At 43.3% G+C, this 27,191-nt stretch overlaps 1 protein-coding gene across 5 annotated transcripts in view; it reads left to right on the forward strand.

Annotated features, from left to right (window-relative positions):
- Positions 1–27,191, forward strand: part of DIP2C (disco interacting protein 2 homolog C) — a 288,350-nt gene that overhangs the window by 154,459 nt on the left and 106,700 nt on the right. For 3 of the 5 annotated variants that reach the window (XM_033165106.1, XM_033165108.1, XM_033165107.1), the window contains exons 2-4: positions 10,122–10,193; positions 13,548–13,721; positions 26,471–26,581. In XM_033165106.1, coding sequence (XP_033020997.1) covers positions 10,122–10,193; positions 13,548–13,721; positions 26,471–26,581 — 357 coding nt within the window. The remainder of the gene's footprint in view (positions 1–10,121; positions 10,194–13,547; positions 13,722–26,470; positions 26,582–27,191) is intronic. The other 2 variants (XM_033165109.1, XM_033165110.1) reach the window with 1 other exon arrangement.

Genomic DNA, 27,191 nt, shown 5'->3' on the forward strand with positions numbered 1-27,191 from the left:
TCCTATCTCTTTGCAACCACAGCAGAGGAGGAAAGTGGACAGGGAGCAGGCTTGTGCATGTAACTCTAAACTGTTACAAACCATGAACAAAACGATGCAAACAGAACACTTAACCAGGAAAACAAACCATGATCAAGCATTCTGTGTTTATGCAGCCAATGTTGTTTATAGAAATTGTGTGCCACTGGCAACCCCGCACCAGATGTCCTCAGGGCAGGCACTTAGTGTATATATTAGTGTACAGCACAGGGTTTTTTTTTACACTTTGCAGGATGAAACAGTGCTTATCATCAGTTTGTACTTAGTCTGGTGCTAAAATCTATGCATCATCTTCATGCTTACCTTCACACGTCTTCCATGTCAAATCAACCTGTACTTTGGCTATTTGCCTACCCAGAGTTTGTAAATTTTGTAAAGTGTGTTGAAATGGCATTTCACAGCCTACCACTTTGGTTATTCTGATTTATTTGAATATTCCACAGGAACAGCATTTAGTATTGAGTGTGACATGAAAGTTAGATGGCCGTTACTGCAGAGGGAAATCGGTATAAAGTTACAGGAGTTTTCCTGTTATTGTCCTGGCAGCATTCTGAAAACAGGAATTACAGCAATTGTCTTTGGAATTGGAACAAGAACATAACAGATCTAAGCAGGTCAGGGAACAAAATATACCTATAAACTGTATTAGGAAAACATAAGTCTTGCCGCATTGTAACATAACTTATTGAGAAACAACAGCTGGATTGTGAATGAATAATAGGGAAATTCTGCCAGATACCAATGGTAGAGATTTTCAGACATGGTCAGATATATGCAAACATGGAACTGCATAGGGGTTAAGTGTGTGTGTGTGAAACCTTATTTTAAGTACAGTGTTGAGATGATTGCATGCAAGCAATTACAAGACTGTGCTTGATTTTCATTTATTTTCTTAAAAAGGAAATTGCTTTTGCTTTTGCCTAATCCGTTCTGTGGATTGCTTGTTGCTTTGTTTGCAGTACAGCATCTTAATTATCACTTCAGGTTTCGTTGCTTTATTAAGCAAAAATAATTGGGCCTGCTCTGATTTTGAATTCAGCAGATTAATATGAAGCTATGTTGATGCATGGACCTGCTCTTTCCCCCAACTCCATTCTCTTTATTTTATGATATAAATACTATATAATAATGTGTGTGTGTGTGTGTGTGTGTGTGTACGTACGTACGTACGTACATGGCTCTGTGGCCTAAACCACAGAGCCTAGGGCTTGCCGATCAGAAGGTCGGCGGTTCAAATCCCCGCGATGGAGTGAGCTCCCGTTGCTCTGTCCCAGCTCTTGCCAACCTAGCAGTTCGAAAGCACACTAGTGCAAGTAGATAAATAGGTACCACTGTGGCAGGAAGGTAAACGGCATTTCTGTGTGCTCTGGTTTCTGTCGTGGTGTTCCGTTGTGCCAGAAGCAGTTTAGTCATGCTGGCCACATGACCTGGAAAAACTGTCTGCGGACAAACGCCGGCTCCCTTGGCCTGTAAAGCGAGATGAACACTGCAACCCCATAGTCACCTTTGACTGGACTTAACCAAGTCCCGGGATCTTTTACTTTTACCTCTTTTTTACCTTTTTAAAGTATATATAAATACTTATTATATATTAAATAACACACACACACACACACAAACACACAATACTTTTTTCAGGATCTCTCAGTACTTGTGCAAACGTAACCCTCTTAATCATAGAAATGGGTTGCAAAACTACTCATGCCGTGGGTACCTTCCTACTGCTGAAGCAGGGCCCTGTCTCTCATGCTTAATGGAAACATCAGAGCAAGTTGGCTGGGCAATGCAAGAGCAGGCCCAGCTGCTGCGTGTGTGTACATCACCCATTTATGCAAGGATGTACTTAGTGAAATATTTATATCCCATATTGTGTCTCCCAACAACGGGAGCGTCAAGGTGGTTAATGCCATTAAAAACACACACATTTAAAACAGCACACCGTAAAATGATTTAACGGACCACCACAAAATAACAGTTTCAGGAAGAAAAATGGGATCCCTTTCTTTTTCAAGCAAAGCCATGGTGGAATTGAACAGTTTCTGGAACATGTCGATATCGATGGCAGCACAAGTCAAGAGTCCCACAACATACAGGCCTTATACAGAATCATTGGTCCAGCTAGTTCAGTATTGTCCACACTAGCAACAGCTGTATTTCCCAGCTGTGTCTGGGGATGCTGGGATTGAAACTAAGCATGTGCTATTGTGTTGGGTTTTGGCTCTGGCATAAGGCCCTGTTCCTCTTTACTGAAGACCTTAGAAGGCAGACATGTAAAGAGATGAAGAGCCTTCAAGTGCACTTTTCCTAAACAGTTTAGGGCAAAGCTTCCCAAACCATGGGAAACATCTGGAGTGCCACAGGTTCTCTGTCCCGGAGTTAGGTATCTGCTACTGGTAGGGCCTGCTTAGTGGTGGTGCCTTAGTTGTGGAATTCCATCCTCTTCTAGTACTAAATTTGATGCATTTGAGAAGCCAGGTAATGATATATAAAACATAAGTTGTTAGCTGTGTTTAAAAAGTTTTATTTAAAGGTAGGCTATTTTTTTTAAAACAGAAATAAAGATACATATCCCCCTAACTGTGTAAGGATGATTATATAAAGCAGGCTCTTAGAAGAAAGAAAGCTATTGTCATTTTTACACTGAAATATAAATTACCGGTAGGTATAAATTAGAAGTAAAATAGATCCTGAAACTTATTTTTCATATTCAAAACAAAATAAAATAAAAAATTCCTTCCAGTAGCACCTTAGAGACCAACTAAGTTTGTTCTTGGTATGAGCTTTCGTGTTTGGGAATGGGCTCTACAGCAGCAGTCCCATTGAACAGAGTAGGCCTTATTTTTGTGGAAGCATGCATAGGGTTGTGCTACAAGGATCTTAAATCCTGGAGTACTCGCTCGCTGCCATCCCTGCCTTTTAATCAGGGAGCAAGTGTTAATCTGAGATTAAGACTTTAATCAATCATTCATACCAGTTAATTAATTAAAGCTTCTGGCCCTTGTTCTTTCCTTTGCTGATGTATCTGGGTTACATTGGATTCTGCACTGGTGCATGTAGAAAATAAGTGATTAAAACGGAACAAGCAACAACACCAACTATTAAAACACATAATATTTCCAAGAATATTAAGAACCGGGCTTGGGCAATTCTTCAGGGAGAGGGACTTCCACAATTTGTGAGCTAGAATGATTCAACCAGCTATAGCTCAAAGGTATACGTGCTTTCCACCAGGGCCCCCAAGTTCAATTCCAAGCAACAACAACAACAGATCTCAGGTAGCAGGACCAACAAAGATCTTCACTTGAGGCTTTGGGGGTCCCACCAGTCAGAGTAGACAACACTTGGTTGCTGTGCTTTCATTTGTTTTAAAGGAGGAGGAAGCAAGCGACATGAAAGATACCTGCTTAGGATTCTAGAGTGTTGCTGCAAATCAGAGTAAAGGTAAAGGTAAAGGGACCCCTGACCATTAGGTCCAGTCACGGACGACTCTGGGGTTGTGGCGCTCATCTCGCTTTATTGGCTAAGGGAGCCGGCGTACAGCTTCGGGTCATGTGGCCAGCATGACAAAGCCGCTTCTGGCGAAACAGAGCAGCGCACGGAAACGCCATTTACCTTCCTGCCGGAGCGGTACCTATTTATCTACTTGCACTTTGATGTACTTTCGAACTGCTAGGTTGGCAGGAGCAGGGACTGAGCAACGGGAGCTCACCCCAACGCGGGGATTTGAACCGCCAACCTTCTGATCGGCAAGCCCTAGGCTCTGTGGTTTAACCCAAGCACCATCATCATGGTATCAAATACCATACTCTGACTTGGTAGCTTACTGTGTTTCCATAGTGGCTGCTCGGCAGCTCAGCAAAACTCCTTTCCTATCTTCTGAGACTGCAAAAATAAAATAAAAAGGGATTGGTAAGCACCTGGAAGGCACAATAACAGGATAAATCAACTTGTATCGAAAGCTGCACATGATCCTATCTTGAATATATGTATATTCCAAGACAATGGGCTGTATTCAGCTAGGCTTTACTCGGAGCAGAACTATTGAAATCAACATACCTAAACTAGTCATGACCATTGATTTCAGTGGGTGTACTCTGAGTAAAGGCTAGCTGAATACTACATTAAAAAAACTACTGTTGCTGATGCTGCCAATCAAAAGCTTTAAACAGCTAGTGTGAGAGATGAAAAATGGGTTTTCCAGCAGCTGTTGCAGTAAAGAATATATAAATACTCTTCAAAGATAACCCACCAGCCTTATAAAGCAATAAAGGAAAGAAAACAACATTTCAACAGAGATCCTAATAGCCATAAAATTCCAAAAATGGAAATGATTTGCTTTCATTACATAAAGTGTCCGTTAGAGCTTCAAATAACGAAATAAACGTTGAGAATGGAAAGCTTCCCTGTTGAACTAGTCTGTGTTTACGTTTCAGTAATCCAGGCCATAAAAGCAGTGTGGTGCAAATGCTCCTTTTCTTAGGAAGCTCTCAGAAGACCAAGGGACCACACAGTGCTCCTCGTATAGAATATTTACATTTTGAGCAATGCATCTGTACCTCTGGCTTTCAGCCATGGTGGTGGCAATTTAGTCTTGCCACCTGGCTGTCAAAATATTAGAAAATTTGACTCAATAATGGGATGGATGGCTCAGGTGTTACTTTATAATCTTTGGCCTCAGTTCTTTTTAAAAAATGGCAAGGTTTTGGGTGCTCAAAATGTGCTGCAGTGATTGAACTTTAAAGGTAAGTAGGAACATTAATAATTTGGGAGGCCAGAGGGTTGGGGAGGTTCAGGGTAGAGGAAGTAGAAAAATATGCATAAACTAAATTGGCCTCTATACATATTACTTTAGTTTCATTTCTCAGAAGACATTGTATGATGTTATACGTGCATTGTATTTTCTGCAGAAGAATAGGTTGTGGTTTTACTGACTTGAGGATACAGTAACCAGGCTTAACATATAAAGCCATTTTAATATTTTCTGGAATGCTCTTTGGATTTCATTAGCAAGGAATGTGAAAATAAAAGTTGTCTATCCTTTTTTAGGACCTCTTTAGAAGGTAGTTGCAACAAAAGAGCAGTAAAAGATGTTTAACCTTTTTAATGTTCTTAGGCAAAATCCGAGCATATTATACATTTCAAAATTTGAAAAATGCAGTCATTACAGTCACCTATTACTAAAATGCAGCCATTATCTGACTAGTTTGTAGCAAAGAAGAAAAGTTAGTACCGTTGGGGAATAAAACTTGGCTAAATGCGGGTAAGAAGAACCTTAGAAATTTTGAAGCTACAATAAATTCTCTATTTCAGAGACGTTGTTGCATGCATTAATGTCTGCAGCGGTACTGTACAAATCCTATTTCCTCTGAACTGTTCAATCCAGTATTTTTTCTTGTAAATACAGATGGGATTAGTTTTACTGATCTGAAACAATATTAGATAATGCTGTGTTGGATAAGAGAGCTGTGGTACTCGATCACACATTTCCAATCCAAAAGCTGGGATTCAGAGAGCAAATTTAGGTTTTGTAAGTGCCCACTTGGTCTGCCAAGTGGGGGTGGGAGGCTGTTCTCTTAGCCCAAAGCCCCTTTAGACATGTGGGATGTTGTTTCTCAGTTATTCTGCTCCTGGCTTGAGTCTCCATTAGGCTACAAAATGCATAAAGTTTCCTTTTTGATGCCTTTCCTCCCCTTAACACTTTCACAGATTTGCTTCCTCCAAACTGCAACCCCTTGTCTCCTTGTGTATTTTTGGAAGGGCAGACAGAGAGACTGTCTGCATCATCAGTGGGAGAAATCAGTGAGTCATAGCGCTCAGTTTATGAGGAGCATTGTTTCATTCGAATCTCTCTTGCCAAGATGCTGACAGGGAATTTGAGTCATCATCAGCAAACAAGCTGTAAAGAACTTGAATTTGCAGGATGGGAATGGTTTCGGGAGGGAAGGAGGAAGGCAATCACTGATAATATCCACAGCTTGGGATACAATTTTCGAGAAGGGTTGTGCTGGTATTATTATTTTACCCAAGTATCTGAATCTTCACTGCAACCTTGTATAGTATTCATATCTTGCCTGCAGGTCTAATAGAAAATTCTGTCTCCAGTCTGGTTCTCTATGTGTGGTTTATTGCAACTGAATTGTTTGGGTTCAAACTGGAGACAACTCTAGGTTGTTGTTTCCCAGGTTTCTGATAGCTGGTGCACTCACTTTATTTTTATTTTTTTTGGAAGCATTTGATTTTTCACTCTCCAGCAGTAAATGTTTTGGCCGTACAATTAGAACTTGCCAGCTGTCAGAGACTGCCTTTGTACAGGTTAGACTATTTTGTCCATCTAGACTAGTGTTGCCAACTCTGACCGGCAGTAGATGTTCGGGGGTTTCACTCAGAGGTGTTTCACATCACCTGCTACCCGATCCCTTTTTTTAACTGGAGAAATGGCAAGGGGTTCTGCTGCATTTGAAGAGTGTGTTCTCTCGCTGATACATTGTTCCTCCTACTAATTCTATTAAATACCTTGTATTATCTGAAATAAGGTTGTGTTACATTAAATATGAAGGCTATTCACTATGATGTTCTACCTCCACGGTTGGAGGCAACATGCCTCTGTATACATACCATTTGCTGGGAATTAAAAGTGGAGTGAGTGCTGTTGCTCTCAGGTCCACCTTGCAGGCTTCACAGAGGAAATATCAGCCTGGAAATTACTGATCTAGGGGCTTATTTATGTGGCACTATTCTCTACATGCAAGCAGTCCTAACTATCCATGGGAATAGACGGTCCATTGGTTATTTCTTCTCCATATCTGGCTGCTAGGAAATAGATTATACCCTCCCCAATTCTCCTGCAGTTAGTGATAAACCTAAATGTAGGATCTTGCTTTCAATAACTAGTTTTATTTCCTTGTCATCCCTTCTTCGGGTTGTATTTCAGTATATGCCGGAAGTATAATTCTGCAAAGAAAAAAAAAAGTGTGATGAAACATATGCTCTGTCCAGTTAATGTTTTCCTTAATAGCATCTTCAAATGAAAGCAGGATAACGCTTTCCTGTTTGTGCGCACACACATTTTTAATAAACACATCTCTGAGTAAGACCTTGAAAAAATACACTGGGTAGAGTTGTCTGTGCACTACCCGGGGGGGGGGGGAGGGGAAGGGGGCAGGGGGAGGAGTTCAGGAAATGTATTTTGTAATGCCACATTGCATGCACTGTGTGTTAATGAGCGCCTAAGCACCTGCTGCCTACATTTTCCTTTTGAAAGCTAAATTAAAAAACAACAACAACACTGGGATGAATATGACCACAGAAAGGGGACTGGGTCACTGAGTGAAGTATTTAAACCAGGTGCGGAAACAAAGCAGCTTTCTCATTCTTCTGGGAGAGGTTAATTCCAGTCCTCTTCATGTGCTTTGTTGCATGTAGTCTCAGCAGTGCTTGGAAAATTCATTTTTGAAAAGGAATTCGTTCAAGAGAAAAGGAAATTAGCTCCAGTTCATCTTTTTGCAAAACAAACCAGTTCAAGTTCATCCGATGAACTTTTTTAGTTCGCCCTTGGCAAATTCTCTTTGGCTTTCAGAATGTTACAAGCTGCTGTGCTAAAGTACTGTATAGGGTCCAAAAGTAAATCAGGGGGCACACACAAGTAATAAGATAGCTGATATACCTAATGTCAGCATAATTGTATTTCTATACTAGAAAAGGCTTACCCTATTTAATTTGTACCAGCCGTACAAGCGTTAAAGACAGAGTGCATCATCCACTTTGTTCCTGTATTTCTTGCTGCAAGCTGCTCCTGTGGGAAGAGACACAATCTCTTCAGCAGGCAAGAAAACAATTTATAATCAATATCATAGTAAAATAGAAGTCAGTCGGGTTTCTTGCGATCCAGACATCCCTCTGCATTTTTTTTTAAAATAAAAAATATTAGCAGATGTGGTGTGCTCTTGTCCCTCAAAGACTGCAAATATTATTTCCCAATGTGATGTGAAAACTGTTAAATTCAGTATCTCAGTCTATTGCGGCTTTGCCATTGCTACCTCCATACTGGTACCAAACCAAACATTGCAAGGATATGGAAGGTGTGTTTAATGTGTATTTGTCTTATGTGTATGTATGTATATGTATATGTATATGTGTATGTATATGTAAGTTTGTACTTTGTTTAATAAAACAATAAAAAAGGATATGGAAGCAACAACAGTGGTAGAATCCCCCCTTTTATGCAATTCCTAAAGGCAACAGAGTCCACCCAGGACCTATACCTGGCAGCCCTATGACCCCTTGGCTCCCACCAAGCCTTCTCCTCTGCCCTCTTTTCTCAACTACGCTTCCCTCCCCCTAGGCTCTTATACAGGGGCCCCCAAACTAAGGCCCGAGAGCTGGATAAGGCCCGCGGGACTTGTTTATCCGGCCCGCGGCGACCCCCGCCTCCCACTGCTGCCACCTGCTCTTACTGGTGCTGCGCTGCGCGGCTGCCCACTTCTGGGTCGGAGGAGCACCGGAAATAGTTTGCGCACATGCGCAAGTGTTATTTCTGGTGCACATCCGGGGCGGAGGAGGCCCGTGCACATGTGTACAAGCTATTTCCGGTGCTCCTCTGGCCCGGAAGTGCGTCGGAAATAGCGTGTGTGCATGCGTATGGGCACGTGCCCCCCCGCCCTCTGGTCTGCCGTGCGATCGGCGCTGGAGACACCAGCCCGAGGCGCTGTAAGTTTGCTGACCCCTATCCCGCAACTTCCTTCCGCTATGTGGCTCTGGGCTCTTGATCACTTAGGCTTCTTATGCTCTGAGGCTTTATCCCCGTCGATGAAGCCTATCCCATATAGATTTCCTTTCAGTAAACCCTATATGAGGTTTTAAGCCCAGGCAGACAGATAGCTATCCCTTTCTTAAAAATAAATAAATAACCTGGACGGTAAAGTTTTCTTTGCCGAGTTCTTGGTCCTCTGAGCATTTGCAGTGTTGTATTCCATCACGTCAGCTCAGCCAACTACTGAGAATGCCAGTAATATTTTCAACTTAAACTTCAGTGGGATGAAAAGTCTCATTTGCTTGCTTGAGCAAAGGGACTTAGTTGCTTGAAGTACCTACCTTACGTCCTGAGGCTGGTATCTCTGAGGTAGGAAGCAGGAATGTGCAAGGTTGGCTGCTGCACCGCCTCTAGATTAGCCATTGCTGGTGCAAATGTTAGGAGCCTGTCCTTGTATTTACTGCATCTCTGGCCTTTGGGCTCCAGCTTCTAGTAGCTGAATTAAGAGACCCTAGTCTGAAGTACACATCTAGATTCAGACCCGAGAATAAAACAAATATGAATTGGGCTATACTGGGGCAATTGTCTTTAATGAAAACCTTTCACAGACTGCCAAAATGAAATTAAAATCCATGTCGCGACCTATTCTTAAACATTGTAATCCATTTATCAGAGCAATAGACTAAGGTTCTAATCTTTTTCTTCCGGGGGGGGGGGGGCTTCATGCAGCTCAGCACATAGGGTTTGTGCATTTCGTTTTACCTGTCAGAAAGCTCATCCCAGCCGCAGTGCTGAAGGGATAGAAATGTTGTCTTTTTATAGCTTGATCGTGGGAAGTACGATGTGCTTCTGCTTTGAATTTTGTCTTGAAATAGTGCTTGGAAGCTTAGCCAAATGTTTATATTGTCATTTAAATAGTTCACCAACAGTTCCAAATCTTTTGTGTGCCCTTCATGCCTGATTAAAGAATCCCATTAATAGTTGAGGAAATGCTAATTGGTAATGTCTTTTGCCAGCCATTACGTCCCAAGCATTCTATATAATCCACTGTTGATTAACTTAATGAAGGCTGATGTAGTTTTGTGTGGCAGAATATCTGAATGACAATGCAACCCTCTCGGTTCTTGGAATCTACTCTGGGTGTTTAGTTGCCAAAAATGTCTCCAGTGTAAATTAGATTTTTCTAGGCAGAATGAACGTAATATACTTTCAATTGTTCATTCATTACAATCATCAAGACAAACAGTGGCAAAGTGTATGATACCTCAACTTAAGCAGGCAGGCTGCATCTTCATTCAAGCTCTTATTGATTTCCCTTTGCTTTCCTTGGCAGGTGACATCACACAGAAGGGCTATGAAAAGAAGAGATCAAAATTAATTGGGGCCTACTTGCCACAACCTCCGGGTATGTAGAAATGCACAAGCAGTGCATGGAGCTGTCGTGTGTATTGATCATTAAGCCAGAATATTAATGTGTATCTTTGGGGGAGATTATCTGAGGCACAAAGGAACCTGTCGCTGTCATGCAATGGATGTAGATTTCCCCACCAGCCAGTTCTCATGTAGAAATGTGTGTCTCCTTTTATAATTAAGTGGTTGGTGCACATACTGGACGAGATTTTAAATTCCTTTTGGTAAACTTTAAACAATGAAAGAAGCAAACTATTTAGGAATAAACACTTGAACCAGAGGGCAAGCATTGAACATAAACATATACATATAAAATATGCAGAAGGATCCCCTCCCTATTTAAGATTTCACTTGTGGAAATTTGGAAGTAGTGATCATCAGCAGCAGGAATGGATTCAGAAATGAATCATGCATGCTGCAAAATCCCAGTCAATTAGGATTAAAGTGGCTTATACCTAGGGATTCCAGCGTTGCAAGGCTGTGGGCCACAACTATAATCCTTTTGGGGTGAAGGAAACTTGAATAGACGTGCATACAACAAATGAAAAGGAGTTGGGATGACTCTGGCACCAAGATCATGCAACTTGCGGGGGGGTCTTCTCTTTTTTCTCCTGACTGTTCTCTGATGCAACAGTATATGACCTTGTACAATTGATGAGGCAGGATCTACCGTTTCGTGAGATAAGGATAAGCAGTTCTTGCCCTTATTTAAAACATAATTAGATGGCATTAAGTTTCATTTCAGAGGCAAGATGCCTCATATTATCAAATGCTGACAGCAAAGAATGGGGATGGCTATATCCATCTTGGCTTGCATCTCTGGGATATCCAGATAGCCAATATCAGAGTCAGTATGGTGGGCTAGATGGAATGTTGGTCAAATCCTCCATGATAATACTTTTGTTCTTAAATAAAAGGGATTTCTTTGCTTGGGGCTAGGATGCCAAGTAAAGAGCATACCACATTAACATTTTCATTCCCCAGGTCTAATAAATTTGAACTGGGTTATTCCAAATGCTCCTTAAAGGGGGGTGGAATACACTAGGGTACTCACTCTTCCACTCATGTGTGCTACTGCACATTGCCTGGAAAATATGCAAACGGACAGGGAGAATTATAATTGGATGTATACATGAAAGTGTGTTATAAGTTCTATGGATCTTTTTAAAAATGGGAGTCCTGTAATATATAGCTATGTAAACACAATATCCAGTTCCCATGTTATGGAGTGGCAGAACATGTAGCCTGCCTACATTCTTGTTGCAATGGAGTCATTGTGTTGGAATTTCCAATATTTTTAAACACCCCATCATTAAAAACTTACTTTACCTTTGGCAATTTCTCCTTGGTTCATGATATGTTGAGAAATGAGGGGAGACTCACTTGCTGTGGCAGTGGCACCACAGGGCATTCTGTTCAGGTCAGGCTTTGAATCCACAGAGTGCTAAGACAGAGTGGTTACTATCATTAAGCTGTAGTTACGTAATAGCAGGTCTTCAAGGCAGGGAGCCCAAGGTTCAAGTTGAACGTGTTTGCTGACTGAAACAGGGTCAGACTCATGCATGCTTCTCACCTGAGGTGGTGAAACTTAGTACTGGGGGTTCACATAATCAAATGTAACTCCAATCCAATCCAAATCAAATCAAATCAAAACTCTCCACATAGAAAGCATGGCTAGTTTAAGCCAGAACTCTTATCCTTGACATCGGGTTTTTAATGTAGAATATATTTTGTTTAGAGAGGAGAAGTTAATCATGTGGACACCACACCTCCTTAAAAAAACGAAAGAAAAGCTAGCACACCAGGAATAGGGAGCCTCTGATTCTTTAGATGTTGTTGGACTCCAACTCTTCTCACCCCAACTTTTGATTTGGTTGGCAGGGGCTGATAGAAGTTGTACTCCAGCATCTGGAAGCCACAGGTTTACCGTCTCTGCACTACACAGAGTATACAAAGTCCAGTGCCTGTTTCTCATTATCTTGTTGCATTAGGTCTTCTTATTCAGTATAATGTAGAAATTAAAGTTAGCAATTAAGTTTAAGTGGAAATAATCAAGCCTTTCCTCCTTGTTCTCTTGATCTTGCAGGTACAAGCTTGGAAATAATACTAAAAAGTTGTGTACATAAGTGCACACAGATGTATAATCAGAACTGTATGTTGTCCAGTGTTGAGAGAAAAGAAATTTGTGCCAAGATAATAGAAATTATACACTAGGAAAACTCAGTTATACCACTTATTTATATTATTCAATTTATGCAAACATAATTTTATCTTCTTTCCATAGTTCACCCTGCCATTTTAAACACTGCATAATTTAATTTGCTTTTGCCAGCCATGGGAACAGATAAGGAACTGTAATGAAGGGTATTAAATCTCTGCTCCCAGCCCCTGGAAAACTTGCTCCATCACCACTCTGTCTTTCAAGAGCTTAACAACACTATTAACACACTTTAATACATATATATACATAACCAGAAAGGCTGTAAACTTGTTCTTTATAAAACAAGGTTATAAGGATGCTGTTGAAGCAAATGTTCTCTTTTTTGGGGGAAATGTGAAAAGGACAGAGGGTACCCCTGTTACAGTATGTTGTTTTTATTGTGCCAAGAAGATGAACATACGTTAAAGTTACAGCCTGTTTTTTCTTAAGAGTCAGAAGTTCTTTAATGTGTTTGTAGTATTGTTCGTTCCAATATATGTGTCTCCAGTCCTTTCCAGACAAAATTGGTGTTTTCATACGATGGGAGACTTGCTTTACCCTCGATTCATAAGAATGGGCAATTGTTTCCCCTCCCCACACGGGGAAGACAAATTGTCATTAAATGCAAGTGGAGTTGCAGAATGGTTGGAGCCACGGTCTGCGGCCTGTTTTAATCATTCATTCGTTCGCCATAATCCCTTGGGAAATGGAAGCATTGATAACATTGGGTATTTGACCTCGCATTTCAGAGAGAGACTTTTTTATTTATCTTTAAAATAATGTGGCTGAATTCACCACATAGATTTTTTGGGGGGTGGGGTGGGGGGCGGGAAACGTGCAAACGTGCCCACCAGACTGACAGTAAAACCACAAGGCAGTTCCCCACTGTTCCAGCATCCAGTCCTCTTGCTGCTGCTTTGCTGACATTACAAACACCAATGTTGGCAGAGTGGGAAATTGATTCTGTGGCTCCGTACTGTAGTGTTTGTATCTGCCTGGGGTGTGTACGTGTGTGTGTGTGTGTGTGCCCGCGTGTGGGCTTGCGTGTGCGCACATTTCACTGCATGGGGGCAGAAGCTCCATCCGTTGCTGTAACAAATGTAAAAAAACTAAAACGTGACTTAAATAGTTTTTTTCAACTTGTTACAGCGGCGAATGGAGCTGCTGCGGTTCGGTGTAGACTACAGCACAATGAAGGGGCCACGAGAAGGACGCTCCGCACTAGCAACATTGGGGTCTGTGACATCCGGGAAGCAGCAGCTAGAGAGCGCACAGCCCCACACAGCACAGCGGCAAACCGGCCTCTCTTTTACTTTCGCTTTGGTGAGCACAACAAATATATGCATATCTTTTTATATATATCTCTCTCTCTGTTTTTTTTTTTTAACAAACCTCTTAACAAAGGTATTATTTGATCTGATTTTTTTTTAAAAGGGCTTTGGGATATATATTTGATGTGGCTAGTTAAAGAGGTCAAATAATAAAAGGGCACCCTTGAAATCCCAGAGCTGTAACACACACCGCCTGTTTTCTTACAAGAAGCACATGTCTCTGGTGCAGATCACATGCAGACCCAATATACAAAAGAGCATGATCTGCAGTTGCTATTTGCTGGACCACAAGAACATCCACATTTCTGCTTCTGTTGCTGAGTGGTGAAAATGAAGAGTTTTATTTGTGCATGACATCACAAAGCCCTTTCTCAAAGACAGCTGCTAAACACAACTTCTGATCCAAGAACTGACTTGGGTGGGGGGAGGAATTAAGATGCAGGAAGACATGAAAGTACCGATATATATGATGGGTTGGCTGTTCCTCCATTCTTAGATCCTTTGGGATCATCAGCACCCATGTCCCCCCCCCCAACGTGGCAATAAAACAAATCCTTCCTCAACACGACACACTGTCGTGTGCCCCCTCCCTGTCCCATCTCATGCCAACACAGCTGCTCAAACAGCTTGCTGCCTGAATTTTACATTTGCTGGCAACTTTTGGGGGGGCTGCTTTGATCCCCAACTTCCTCCCCCTGTTATCCAGCTTTTGATGGTATTTTCAGCGTAGAACATACCACCGCAAACAGCTTTAGGCGCTGACTGTTCGTTGCTTTCATGTTGGAAGGTGTCGAGGACAATAAAGCCATTGTCTTAAGACCTGAAGAATTACCGGTATAACTTCCTTATAATTCAATGATGAGTCAAGGATGTATACCCCCCCTTTTTTTAACAAGGTGGGATGCTTATAGTAAAGCTATACAGCTCTCTTTTTGATGAACCAGTGGCTAAGACTCAGGCATGTGAACTCAAAGGCCGCCAGTCCACTTTGCCTTGAACTCACTAGGTCGCCTTAGGCAAGCATTATCAGTGCCAGTGTTGTCTTTGAGGTTGCTTTTAGATGGACAAAGGGGAACAAAATTAAGAGAGCATTCAGGAAAGGATTCCTTTTGCATTGTCTCACTCTGGACATAATACAAAGTGCAAAGCTAAATGTGTGCATTTATTTATTTATACATTTATTTTAGTCATTTTTATCCTATTTTAAAAGTACAAACACCCCCCCCCCCCGGCATCTAAATATCAAGCAAGCACAGCTCAGTTTGCTCAGATTAACAGAGCTTCAAGATGCACCATCTCCTGTCCTCACTGAGAGAGATCCTGCTTAGCTCCTTCTTAGGTTTGCTCCCACCATGGTGAGATCTATGGAAAACAGAGCAGGAGAGAATCCAGTGAGACATCATTGCATGACTTTACAGAATGTAGTCCTCTGTGGGGGGAATGAAAGTCCTCCCCACTCTCGCACACCCTCGCTCCTCAAACGCCTGCTAGGCTTTCCCTTCCCTCCATGTAAACATAGCTTGACATGCAGGGCCTTGTGTACAGATCATATCAGGTGGAAGCCCTCTGTGTCCATAGGTTGCCCTTACGTTCCATGTATCGCCTGGCCCTGTAAATAAGAATATATTGCTTTTGTAAACCTCATCCATGTAATTTAGCAGGTTGCAGCGTTTGCGGTGCCAGGCAGGTGAGCGATGCCTCCCTTTACACCGTCTTGTTGTTGACAGCAACACTCCACTGACTTCTTGGCATTTAATATTCTGCAGCGGTTTTGTGTCTCTGTCTGCATCTTGAAGGCTTCATGTTTTTGTGCTCTGTATTACCCTGGGCGGAGAAATTTAGACTTCTTCTTTTTTCCTTTCTTCCTTGCCTTGGCTCTGGCTTGCCCTGCTGGGTGCCTAATAGCAGTTTGCATTCCAATTCCATTGTTTGAAGGAAAAATCAGGGACAAGCCATGAAGCGATATTTATATCTCCTGTTTGGGGGGGGGGGGGAGTCGGGAATGTAGAAAGTGGCTTTTGAATCCGGCGTCCTATTTTGACCTTTAATAACGGCAGCAAATTGAATTAGACATTTCCCATTTAGAGCTATAAGCCAGAGAAATGTTTGTGCATGGACGCTCTTTTGAAAAAACAAAAACCAAACGCTGACCACTAAAAGAAAAGCACACAGGAAGAAGAAGGACCAATTCCAACGAGAATGAATATGTTTATCGCACTAATTTTTGTAGATGCAGTTTTACAGGAATGTCAGCATGCAAAGGAGAAAATTTTGCTGGCAATTTTGTTTGGTGCTACTGACAGTATTTCACAATTGAAAATAGGGACACTTTCAGAGGAGGAAAGATGCTGGGTCAGTGAGGCAGAACTGTGAGCTCCTGGTTACAAATCTGCCACCTCAGTTAGGAACATAGGAAGCTGCCTTATATTGAGTCAGGTCGTTGGGTCCTTCTAGCTCAGTTATGTCTACGTTGACTGGTAGCGGCTCCAGGTTTCATCCCTAGAGATGCCAGGGACTGAACCTAAGTCCTTCTGCATGCAAGACGGGTGCTCTACCACTGAGTATGTTCCTTCCCACCACTGTATAATATTAAAAAATGCATAGTATGCCTTTAAGCACAAGAACTAACACCCTCTTTACTTATAAACCAGATTATATATATATATTGCAGCAAGTAGATAAGTTTTCAGCAATTCACAATAGGTTGGGGTATAGCACTCAGGCGGTATACTTTGGTGTGCAACCGGGGTATTAGAAGTGTCCCTTTTTCCACCACGGCTGGCATGGACTACCTACATTTCAATAACCGGAGTTGCTTTTTTTGTCCCTTGTGGTTCATATCACCATAGTATCTAATTTGTCGACCGAAAATAGAGCTGTCGCCTGCTCCTCGCACAGCCACATGATGCTGTTTGGAAAGAGCTGCTCAGCTGATTATTTCAATTAGCTAGTATTTATTTTTAACTCTTTGCCAGGGTGGTGTGCATCCCACGTGTTTCGTACCCTTCCTTTCCCTGCTTACTACGACACATGCCCTCAATGTTGTCTCTCCTCGAATGCCACTGTGCAAGAAATCAAACATTCTGGATAAAGACTCTTCGTAAGTCCTGTATATAGAACCGCCTTCCATCAACGAATGGGAAGCAGTAACATCTGGAGATAGCAGATGGGGGTCGCTGAGCTAAAGAGCTGGGGAGTTTGGAAAAGCTCGGTGATGATGTCTCCATGCACTGGTGACTGCATAGCGAGTTCCATAGCTCACTTTCTTGAGGCATCTGGATTTGTTTGATTTGCCACCCAATCCTGTGGAAATTTGCTGCTACTGCAGCCCAAGACTGTCGGGGTATGGTTGCTGGAGCTCCTCGTGCACGGCCTTGGATTGGTTATGCACGAGGTACCAGTTGCGGGGAAAGTGGCCAGCGTTCCGCGTGCTTTTGAGCACGGTCGCCGGCCAAGCCTCACAGTCTGAAGGATGATGAGTAAGCCAATTGAAGACTCTGATGGTGTGTGAGTTCCTAGTTGCCTTCTTTAAAGAAACGTTGCCTCGTGAAATAAAATTTGTACCCTGACTCTGAATAGGCGGACCGATTTACAGAAAATTAAAATTTTACTTTACTCCCCCGTTAACCCCAAAGGAAGACAGACACCGGTAGTATCTTTAGTGGCTTCGGCAGAACCCGCGTAGGCTCGTCCCCTAAGCTAAGTTCTCCTAAACTTAAAGACCCTGCGCGCCCAATCTTCCGCGAGGCTAACTAAATAAACTAAAACCGAAATATCTTCCGCGGGCCTAACCCTAGGCTAACCTAAAGAAAACCTAACTAAGGCTAAACCGAATGATCTTCCGCGATCTAACTCTAACTAAAGAAAAACCCATCCAACCCGTCCAGCCCGCTCCTAGCCCCTTAAACTAAACTTGACTTCAACTAAAACCCAACTAAAAAGAACATAAGAAGAACGTGCGATCTCGTGCTACTCTCCCTCCCTAAGCGGGGTGCCTCTGCCTTTTATTAGGGAACAAACGTGACATCATCATAAGTACTTTAACCAATAAAATCACTGTTGCTGCCCTCCAAAAAGGCGGGAAGCAAGTTTAACGCTCATTAACAACTTTGAACATGACCGGATCTACAAAATAAAGGCGGATTAATCTTGTAAGTGAATCACACTATTCATTCATGCTTTCACTTTCACTTTTGCGCGCAATTATACCAAAAGTAGACCTTAAAAAACCCATAAAATAACCAATAAATTATGAATCCATGGCGGATCCGTGAAACGTATTCCGACATATCATCTTTCTTTTTTTGTTTTAAATTAAATTATTTTTGATTTAGTTATATAAAAAAAAGAAGGTTAGAGATATCATAAGCATTTATCTAACACAAACATTACCATTTGTTTTGATATAAACCTCGACATGAAAAGGCAGAGCGTCAACAGTGCCAACAGTGTCCACATCAAAACTGTGATATAAACACTGGCAACACTATCAACATCCATCCCCCTCATAAGAGGAAATACTTGTACAATAATGTAACAATAAAGTCGTGAAAATAACAAACCACTAGCCAAACATAAAAAGTGATCGATCCGATACACTATAAACCTTTTTAGGTATATATAAATACTTCAATATGTAGTGTAACACAACAAATCATCTTATAAGCATATATACTTTCGCGTGCAGCGTAAAACAACAAATTACTCCCCAAACACAAGAGAGGACCTGATGCAGGTCCAAAATTAAAAATAACGGATAACGACTGCCCAAACATAAGAGAGGTCCCGATCCGGGACCCAAAATTAAAGTATAACTAGAGCTGGGGCTACATGGCCTACCCAGACCCCTCCCCCATTTTTTTTAATTTTTTATTTGGAAAACTTAAGTAAAATGGATAAGGCAACATAAAGGGTGTGTGGCACTGAGGCTACAGAATCGAGGGAACTTTCAGGAAGACATATTCTGGACTTACCACAGCGACCACAGGTAACGGGGAACTAGGGTCCGATTCCAGAAAGGGGATTTAAGGCACCTACGTACAAGTGGTTTGCGCCACAAGAGGGGATTTAAGCTACCTACATAAAGGTGTCCCAGCCAGGATGAGGATTTAAACCATCTACACAAGGGTTTCCAGCGAAACGATATTAGATTTAAACCAGCTACATAAGGGTCTCCCATTAACAGCAGGAAACAGAGTGAAGGGAAAAGCTGGGAACCTGGTTTACTGCCAAAGGTAGCATATAGAGGGGGAATCTTTAAAATAAATAGGGGTACCAAAAGGGTAGGACGCCACCAGACTTGACATATATATCTTGAACAAATCCGAGAATGACCAATTCTTTGACCAAAGGAAATATAAATGTTACCACATTTTGAACTACAACTTTTGCAAGCACAACGTGGAGATTTAGGATTATTGAAATAAAACATATATATATAAATATATCTATGACTAGAACTGCACAAAGATGATGCTTTGACCTTACATAAACATTTCCATATCATCAAAATTGTGACGCTCTAAATGGAAACCATTTCAGAAAAGCTTTGCATATATAAACATCCATATCATTAATTATCAAGCTATAAGGAAAACACATGTAACATGCGAGGCGGATATTTCAAGAAGCATACAAAGGCAAATATGCAATTTTTACAAGTACAATATAAAGTACAAGACAGGTTTAGAACTGCAAAATGGTGTTGGAGAGGAGGATGAAGACGATGAATGAGTTGCCGGTCGTCTTCTTCTCCGACTACACATGACCATGTAGAAGAAATAGTCCTGGAACTCAGGAAAAGTTCATGGAGCTCAGGAAAGTACTGAAACATCGAGCTCTGAAGAAACAACGATACCTGTAGAAGAAAGGAGGTTAAGCAAGCAAATCAAGGTGATCTGCTAGTGAGTGCAGGTATGGGAATAACTGGAACAAATCTAGGCAGCCAGGAACCAAGGGGCTGCCCAGAGGCAAACAAAAGGCCTAGGCAGTAGGAGGGTAAGGCAAACTGCCCAGAACTCAACTGGTGCTGTTAGTTGAGCACTTTTGAAGAATTGCTGCATTTGACACTGGAAACTAGTGCAGCCAAACAACGAGGTGGATATTCTCAACTTGCTGTTAATATAGAGGATAATAGGAATCTAGCCAAAGAACCAAGAGTTCCGCCGGGAGTTATAGTTTTTCAATCAACCACTGCCAAAGTCAGCACTGAACATAACAAGGAATGTTCCATGGCTGGCGATTGGATCATTGAATAAAGGAAAAGTGAATAGATGTGAACAATGCAGAAAAGAACAATGCACTTTTGTAACAGTGCTTGCCAGGGGCTTGTAGAGAGAATGAGCTCTTTAATTAGGGCCTCTGCTGCGACGAGCTTCTCGGATGTCAGCGGCCATTGGTCGACCCACACAGGGGGTCCTTCCTTCCATGTGAGTGGAAGTGCATGAACTGGCGCTGATGCAGAGGCCCACATCAAAAATGAGTGTGGACAACAGTTCTTGCTTTAGACAATAAGTCTCTACCCCAAAGGGTGATAGGCACATCCATAACAAGTGGACGGAGCTGCACCATGGAGCCTGAGTCTGACTGGAAGGTAATCGGATGCACGCTCTGGTGGGCGGGTTCGAAACCTCCGACTCCGAAGACTTCCTGGGTGACAGTCGTTGCCCACTGGTCAGGCCAATCCTTTCTGGCGATCACTGTGACATCTGCGCCTGTATCAAGAAGACCCTTGATCTTTCGTCCACCCATTTCTAAGACGAGATGAGGGCGTTCTTCTGTAATCTTGATTAGCGCCATTGCTGTCTGAGGAGGCAAAGAGTCTACAGGAGCTGTAGGCGTAGAAGTAAGCAAATAGAGTCTGGCAATTTCCAAACCTTTTGTTAGGACACAAGGAACAGTTGAAAATCCTGGAATCAGCAACTGCGATGAATCTGTGATTCGAACTAGGCCTGCAGTCAGTGTGACTGTGGCAGGGAGGCGATCCATCCTAGGCAGGATAAGGCAAATTGAGGTGTCTGGGAATGGACCACGAATGGATGTTGGCAATTGCTGAGCAAACCATGGATTTGAAAAATAACAGTCCTCTGTTAAGAAGAGTGGTATACCTGGGACAGAAGATTCTTCTTGTTCTTCATTGGCAGTGTCTGAAGACATCTTTTTGGCTTCGGGTTTTTTGCACTGCTGAAGTTGGCAACTCTGAAGCTGCTTGGCGTTGAGTTGGCAAACTTGAGGTTCTTCCGTTGGTAAGAGTTGCTGATGCTGTTGAACCTGTTGACATTCAGGCAGTTGTGCATCAAACTGGCAGGATGGAACTTCCTCTTTGACGCGAGGCAGTGATTGTGGCGGGCTGAGCTTAAAAGCTGGAGGTGACACAAAGGTGTGGACATTGTTAACTGGAGTGATGTTTAAGCTTCCACAAGAGGGAGCTGGCTCACTCACTTGTATTCTTTGGCCACATGGAAAGTGATCATCAGCTGGGCTGCAACTTGAACACTGCTGTTTCACCAAGGGCAAATGTCCTTCGATGACAGATTGACCTTGACTCAATGGTGAGTAAAGCTCAGGTGCTGCGAGGTTGACCTCAGTAGGATGTTTTCTCAATGTAGAGGGCAATTCTGCGATCAGAGACTTGACTGTGATTGCTTGCTGTGAAGCAAGGTTGACATCAGCTGGAACTGAAGGGCAGTCAGCAGAAGGTGAACTGAATGCTGTGTTCTCTACTGGAACCCTTTGAATAGGTAAGGCAGATGATGAAACCTCTGGAACCTGAATGCTTGATGAGGTCACATCTTTTCTCTGGACATCTGAAGAGTAGATATCTCTCTGGATCACTCTTTTTTCCTGATGACCTGGATAAGGAGTAGCATTGTTCACCTTTCTGGGATGGTTGACCTTCATGATGTTCTTGAACTTGCACCCTATTGTTTTACCGGGGCCGGGGCGCGGCCCGCAGAACCGTTTCCCTGAACTGGAGATGAGGTAGGTGATGTGTTTTGTGGATTCAAGCGACAATCATTTGCCCAATGAAATCCTTTCTGACAGATGGGACATCTCTCTGGCGGCTTGGCAGAAGGCCTTGGCGTTGTTGTGCACTGCGACCGGAAATGCCCATCGCCTCCACACCCATAGCACTTCTTGACTGGCGTAGAGCTGTCTTGACGTGGCATCTGTACCGCAGCTGCCAAGAGCTGTGCTTTGTAGGAGTGGGTACCGACATTCTGGCAGACGCGTAGCATCTCAGTCAATGTGGCATCTGGACGAGCTGCAACTGCTGTTAGGGCATTCTTGCAGTCATCATTGGCATTCTCAAAGGCAAGTTGTTTCGTCAGCATGTTTCTGGCATGACGATCTTCTATCTGGCGTTCCACTGCAACAATCAGGCGATCCACGAAGTCCCCATAAGGTTCTTTTGGACCTTGCCTAACTGCAGCGAATCCTGATACTGAGCTAGCATCTGTGCGATTGGGTAGTCTGCGCCAAGCTTTGACTACAATGTCTGCTATGGTGACAAGTGCAGCATCAGGTATGGCTAGCTGTTGATTGAGATTGGAGTAATGTCCTGATCCTGTGAGCATATCTTCTGTGGCAAGTGGCGTTGCACGTCTGGCTGCTACTTCTTTCCACTCTTGCAGGCACAGAAGAGCATCTGTAGGCGACAGGAAGGTGCGAAGAATCAACTTCCAATCAGATGGCAGAAGTCTACTAGTGGACAGTCCTTCAAGTAAACTTCTAGTATAAGGAGCTTGAAGTCCATTTTCGCGTATGGCTTTTCGCAGTTCACGTAGTGTTTCAAAAGGAATGGCTTGATATCTTGCAGGTTGTCCTCCATTGGCACGAATCACTGGAAAGATGTGCATTGGATCAGCACTAAAATCTATTTGTCCCAAAGCTGCTTCTAAAGCTTGAGTTCTGCAGATGGGTTGCATTGCTGTTGGATCTGTAGGTGGCATCAGTGAGTTTAAATCTTCTTGATGCTTTCCAAATGATGGGCCACTAGATGGCGCTAAAGAGTCTTTGACATCTGGATGCCTTGAAGATGGCTGACTATGAAGACAAGATGGCTGACTTGAAGTTGGATGAAGACAAGATGGCTGACTTGAAGTTGGATGAAGACAAGATGGCTGACTTGAAGTTGGAGCATAAGGTTGTTGGCTCTGTACTGCAAGTCCTGGCATCTGGATCATCATTATTTGGCTTTGCTCTTGTCTTGGAATCTGCATTGGCATTGGAGGTGCTGAAGGGTTGGTAAATTGCTGTTGTGCTGCTTGCATTGAAGCTTGGATTGCTGTTGATTGGAAATCAGCTTGCTGCAAAACTGGAGCTGCTGGCTTGAGCGCGGCCTGCAGGGCAGCAGGGTTTGCTGGCAAAAAGGCTGCTTGCTGCTGCTGCTGCTGGATCGCTGGCAAAAGCGCGGCTTGCGATGGAGGAAGCGGGACCGTTGCTTGGAGCGAGGTCCGCGGCTGCTGCTGACTTGAAATCGCTGGCTGGTAAAAGGCCTGCGATGACTGCTGAGCGACTGGCGGTGGGGCAGTTCGCGGCGGGGCTTGAAAGGCCGACGGCGTCTGCTGCACCGGCACAGGCGGCAATGAATCTGGCAATGACAAATTGGACAAGGGCGAGTGCGTGTACGACAACGGGGCCTGAACTGGCTGCTGCGAGGGGGCCGAAAATGGCACAACCGCAAGCGGCAGCACAGGGGCACTATTAAAAGCAGTATTTCCTAAATTCACTGTTCCATTAAGCAAAACATTTCTTGGAGCGATTTGTTGAAAGCAGTTTCTTACTTTGCTCCATACTAATTGTACAGGAATTCCGATTTTCGGGTTGGCCATAAATTCTAACCCGATCCTTTCCCATGAGGCTAAATCTTTCGTTCCCTCCTTAGGGACCCAGGGACAAATTTCCCCAATGGTTTTAACTAAAAGCTCTACTTCTGATTCAGAGACAGGGTGACCATTTCTTTTCAAAAGGTACAATAAGTCTTCACAAAATTTTACTTGAGCAGTTGAGAGTGAGGAGCCCATTTTTTAAACACTTTTCCAAAACTTTTCCTCCCCCACCCGTAGGCTTCTACTAGGGGACACCGGTTCTACCCGTAGGCTTTAACCGAAAAACCTGGCACCCGTAGGCTTTAGCCAGAAAACCTCCGCCCCCACCCGTGGGCTTCTACTAGGGGCTACCGGCCCTACCCGTAGGCTTTGACCGAAAAACCTGGCACCCGTAGGCTTTAGCCAGAAAACCTTTCCCTCCCACCCGTAGGCTTTTTCGGGAGACACCGGCCCTACCCGTAGGCTTTGACCGAAAACCCTGGCACCCGTAGGCTTTAGCCAGAAAACCTTTCCCTCCCACCCGTAGGCTTTTTCGGGAGACACCGGCCCTACCCGTAGGCTTTGACCGAAAACCCTGGCACCCGTAGGCTTTTGCCAGACCCTTCCCACCCGTAGGCTTTAGGGAAGACCTTACTCTGCCCGTAGGCTTACACTAAACTCCTTGCCGCTCTACCCGGGGACCCCTTGGGGCAAAAATACACGCGCGCGACTTCTATTTACACTACTTTGGGCAAGCGGTGGATTCGCGCTACTGCAGCGAAATCCTAGATAAACCGGGCCGTTATACCTCACCTCTCAATGTCTGTTTCCGAGCCACTTCCGATATGTTGCCTTTAACCGGAGTCTTTGTGGAAGCGATTTTGACTACGCTTTGCCTCACACGGGGCACCACTTGTCGGGGTATGGTTGCTGGAGCTCCTCGTGCACGGCCTTGGATTGGTTATGCACGAGGTACCAGTTGCGGGGAAAGTGGCCAGCGTTCCGCGTGCTTTTGAGCACGGTCGCCGGCCAAGCCTCACAGTCTGAAGGATGATGAGTAAGCCAATTGAAGACTCTGATGGTGTGTGAGTTCCTAGTTGCCTTCTTTAAAGAAACGTTGCCTCGTGAAATAAAATTTGTACCCTGACTCTGAATAGGCGGACCGATTTACAGAAAATTAAAATTTTACTTTACTCCCCCGTTAACCCCAAAGGAAGACAGACACCGGTAGTATCTTTAGTGGCTTCGGCAGAACCCGCGTAGGCTCGTCCCCTAAGCTAAGTTCTCCTAAACTTAAAGACCCTGCGCGCCCAATCTTCCGCGAGGCTAACTAAATAAACTAAAACCGAAATATCTTCCGCGGGCCTAACCCTAGGCTAACCTAAAGAAAACCTAACTAAGGCTAAACCGAATGATCTTCCGCGATCTAACTCTAACTAAAGAAAAACCCATCCAACCCGTCCAGCCCGCTCCTAGCCCCTTAAACTAAACTTGACTTCAACTAAAACCCAACTAAAAAGAACATAAGAAGAACGTGCGATCTCGTGCTACTCTCCCTCCCTAAGCGGGGTGCCTCTGCCTTTTATTAGGGAACAAACGTGACATCATCATAAGTACTTTAACCAATAAAATCACTGTTGCTGCCCTCCAAAAAGGCGGGAAGCAAGTTTAACGCTCATTAACAACTTTGAACATGACCGGATCTACAAAATAAAGGCGGATTAATCTTGTAAGTGAATCACACTATTCATTCATGCTTTCACTTTCACTTTTGCGCGCAATTATACCAAAAGTAGACCTTAAAAAACCCATAAAATAACCAATAAATTATGAATCCATGGCGGATCCGTGAAACGTATTCCGACACAAGACAATCTCACACCAGCAGTGTAATCATAGGGAAATGCATTATACCAAGTCAGACTATTCGTTCATCTATCTCAGGGACAGCCAACAGGTTGCACTCCAGATGTTGTTAGACTATGGTTTCCATCATCCATGAGCCTTTCCCATGCTGGCTGAGGTTGGTGGGTGTCCAATAACTTCTGGAGGTCACTACAGTGGCTACCCCTCATATAGCCCAGTATTGGCAGTGGCTTCCCAATGACTCTTGTGCTGCTGCCACTGGTAGCATGCAAGCTCATTGGTCTGTTTGGCACATAAGACTTTATATATTGTATTGTGATTTTCAGTTAATCTGCATGTGTTGCGCCAGTCTAAGTTAGGGTCCTCAGTTCTCTTGAGGGTTGCACTTTGCAACGGCTGTTCTCCCATTCTGATCTTGCCAGGTTCCTTCTCTATCCAACGTCTGTTTCAAACAAAAGCCTTGCTTTAGGGATGGCGCCCAAATAGTTGCAGTCTCCTGAGTTATTGTATCATCTTGGGTGTTTTGGCTCAATACTGCAATTTACTCTGGCACTTGGAACAATTTACATTGCACTTGAACCTTTGCACCACCAGGCTGCACATGCACTCTTTATAAAAATTTTTTTGGGGGGGGGGGTCCCTCTAGCATTATTCTCCCTGCGTCATATGTCAGATCTCTGCCCGTGAATACTATATACCAGATAAAATATGACCTCCAGAGTTAAGAGTTGGGATTTAATCATTCTGCCTCAATGCATAACTGTTGTAAACTGCTATGATTTTTTTTATTTAAAAAAAAATGGGTAGTGGTATATAAATATTTTTTATAAATAAAAACAAACAACTGCAGCTGATCGAAGTAGATGAATTTCAGGGTCTGCATCCACGTACCTAAATCCTAGTACTGAAAACATCAAGTATCAATAGTATTATAAAAATAATAATAACATAATAGTTCTTTGTCTGATTTTCACAATCCTTATCGCCGGGCAGTCTGTTAATAAAAATAAAGTGTACATAATGCAACGAAGTCTAACTTCCCCCCCTCTTCCTCCCCCAAATGCAGGAGTGGATCAGGCACTGCCACAAGAACGCCGAACTCCCGTTACCCCTTCCTCCTCCTCTCGATACCACCGACGCAGGTCCTCAGGGTCACGTGATGAGCGCTATCGGTCAGGTATGTGGAAAAACTACAGCAGCATCAGGCTGAGAAAGAGCCTCTCTGCTTAAATAAATTGGTATTCCAACCATTTTAATATTTTAACCACTGCTGGGGGAAAATAGGTGCATACATATCCCCCCCAATTTTATTTGCCCCCCCCCCCCGAATTCCAAGATTCCCAGATTACATCATTGCATAGCACATAAGCAGAAAGCAGCCTTTTTCATGATGTTGTTGCCGTTGCATGCATAGAACTATCAGTCTCTGTCAAGTATGTAGACATTCTTTCCCCCCTCCACCTAATTGGTAATTTTTTAATCTTGTGATGCCAAGCCTTAACCTGGAACCTTTTGCACTCAGAGCATGTAGAACCATAGTAGTTTAGAGTTGGAAGGGACTGTGGACGTCTTCCCATCCAGGGTGGGCTTCCAACTTGCTGGATCTGCTTTGTTTTTCTAAGTTCTACCCCAAGTTCTACCAGTCAGAACCAAGTGCAAAAGACATGCAGTTAGAATTAAAGACCAGGGTGTCCTCTGAACCCATTATAAGCTGAGGATGTTTATTTTTTTCCCAGTATGAGATCTGAACTGAGGTTTGCCTTTCTTCGCTTCAGCAGCCTCATTTA

The sequence above is a fragment of the Lacerta agilis genome, chromosome 12 (genome assembly GCF_009819535.1).
Source record: "Lacerta agilis isolate rLacAgi1 chromosome 12, rLacAgi1.pri, whole genome shotgun sequence".
Classification (NCBI taxonomy): domain Eukaryota; kingdom Metazoa; phylum Chordata; class Lepidosauria; order Squamata; family Lacertidae; genus Lacerta; species Lacerta agilis.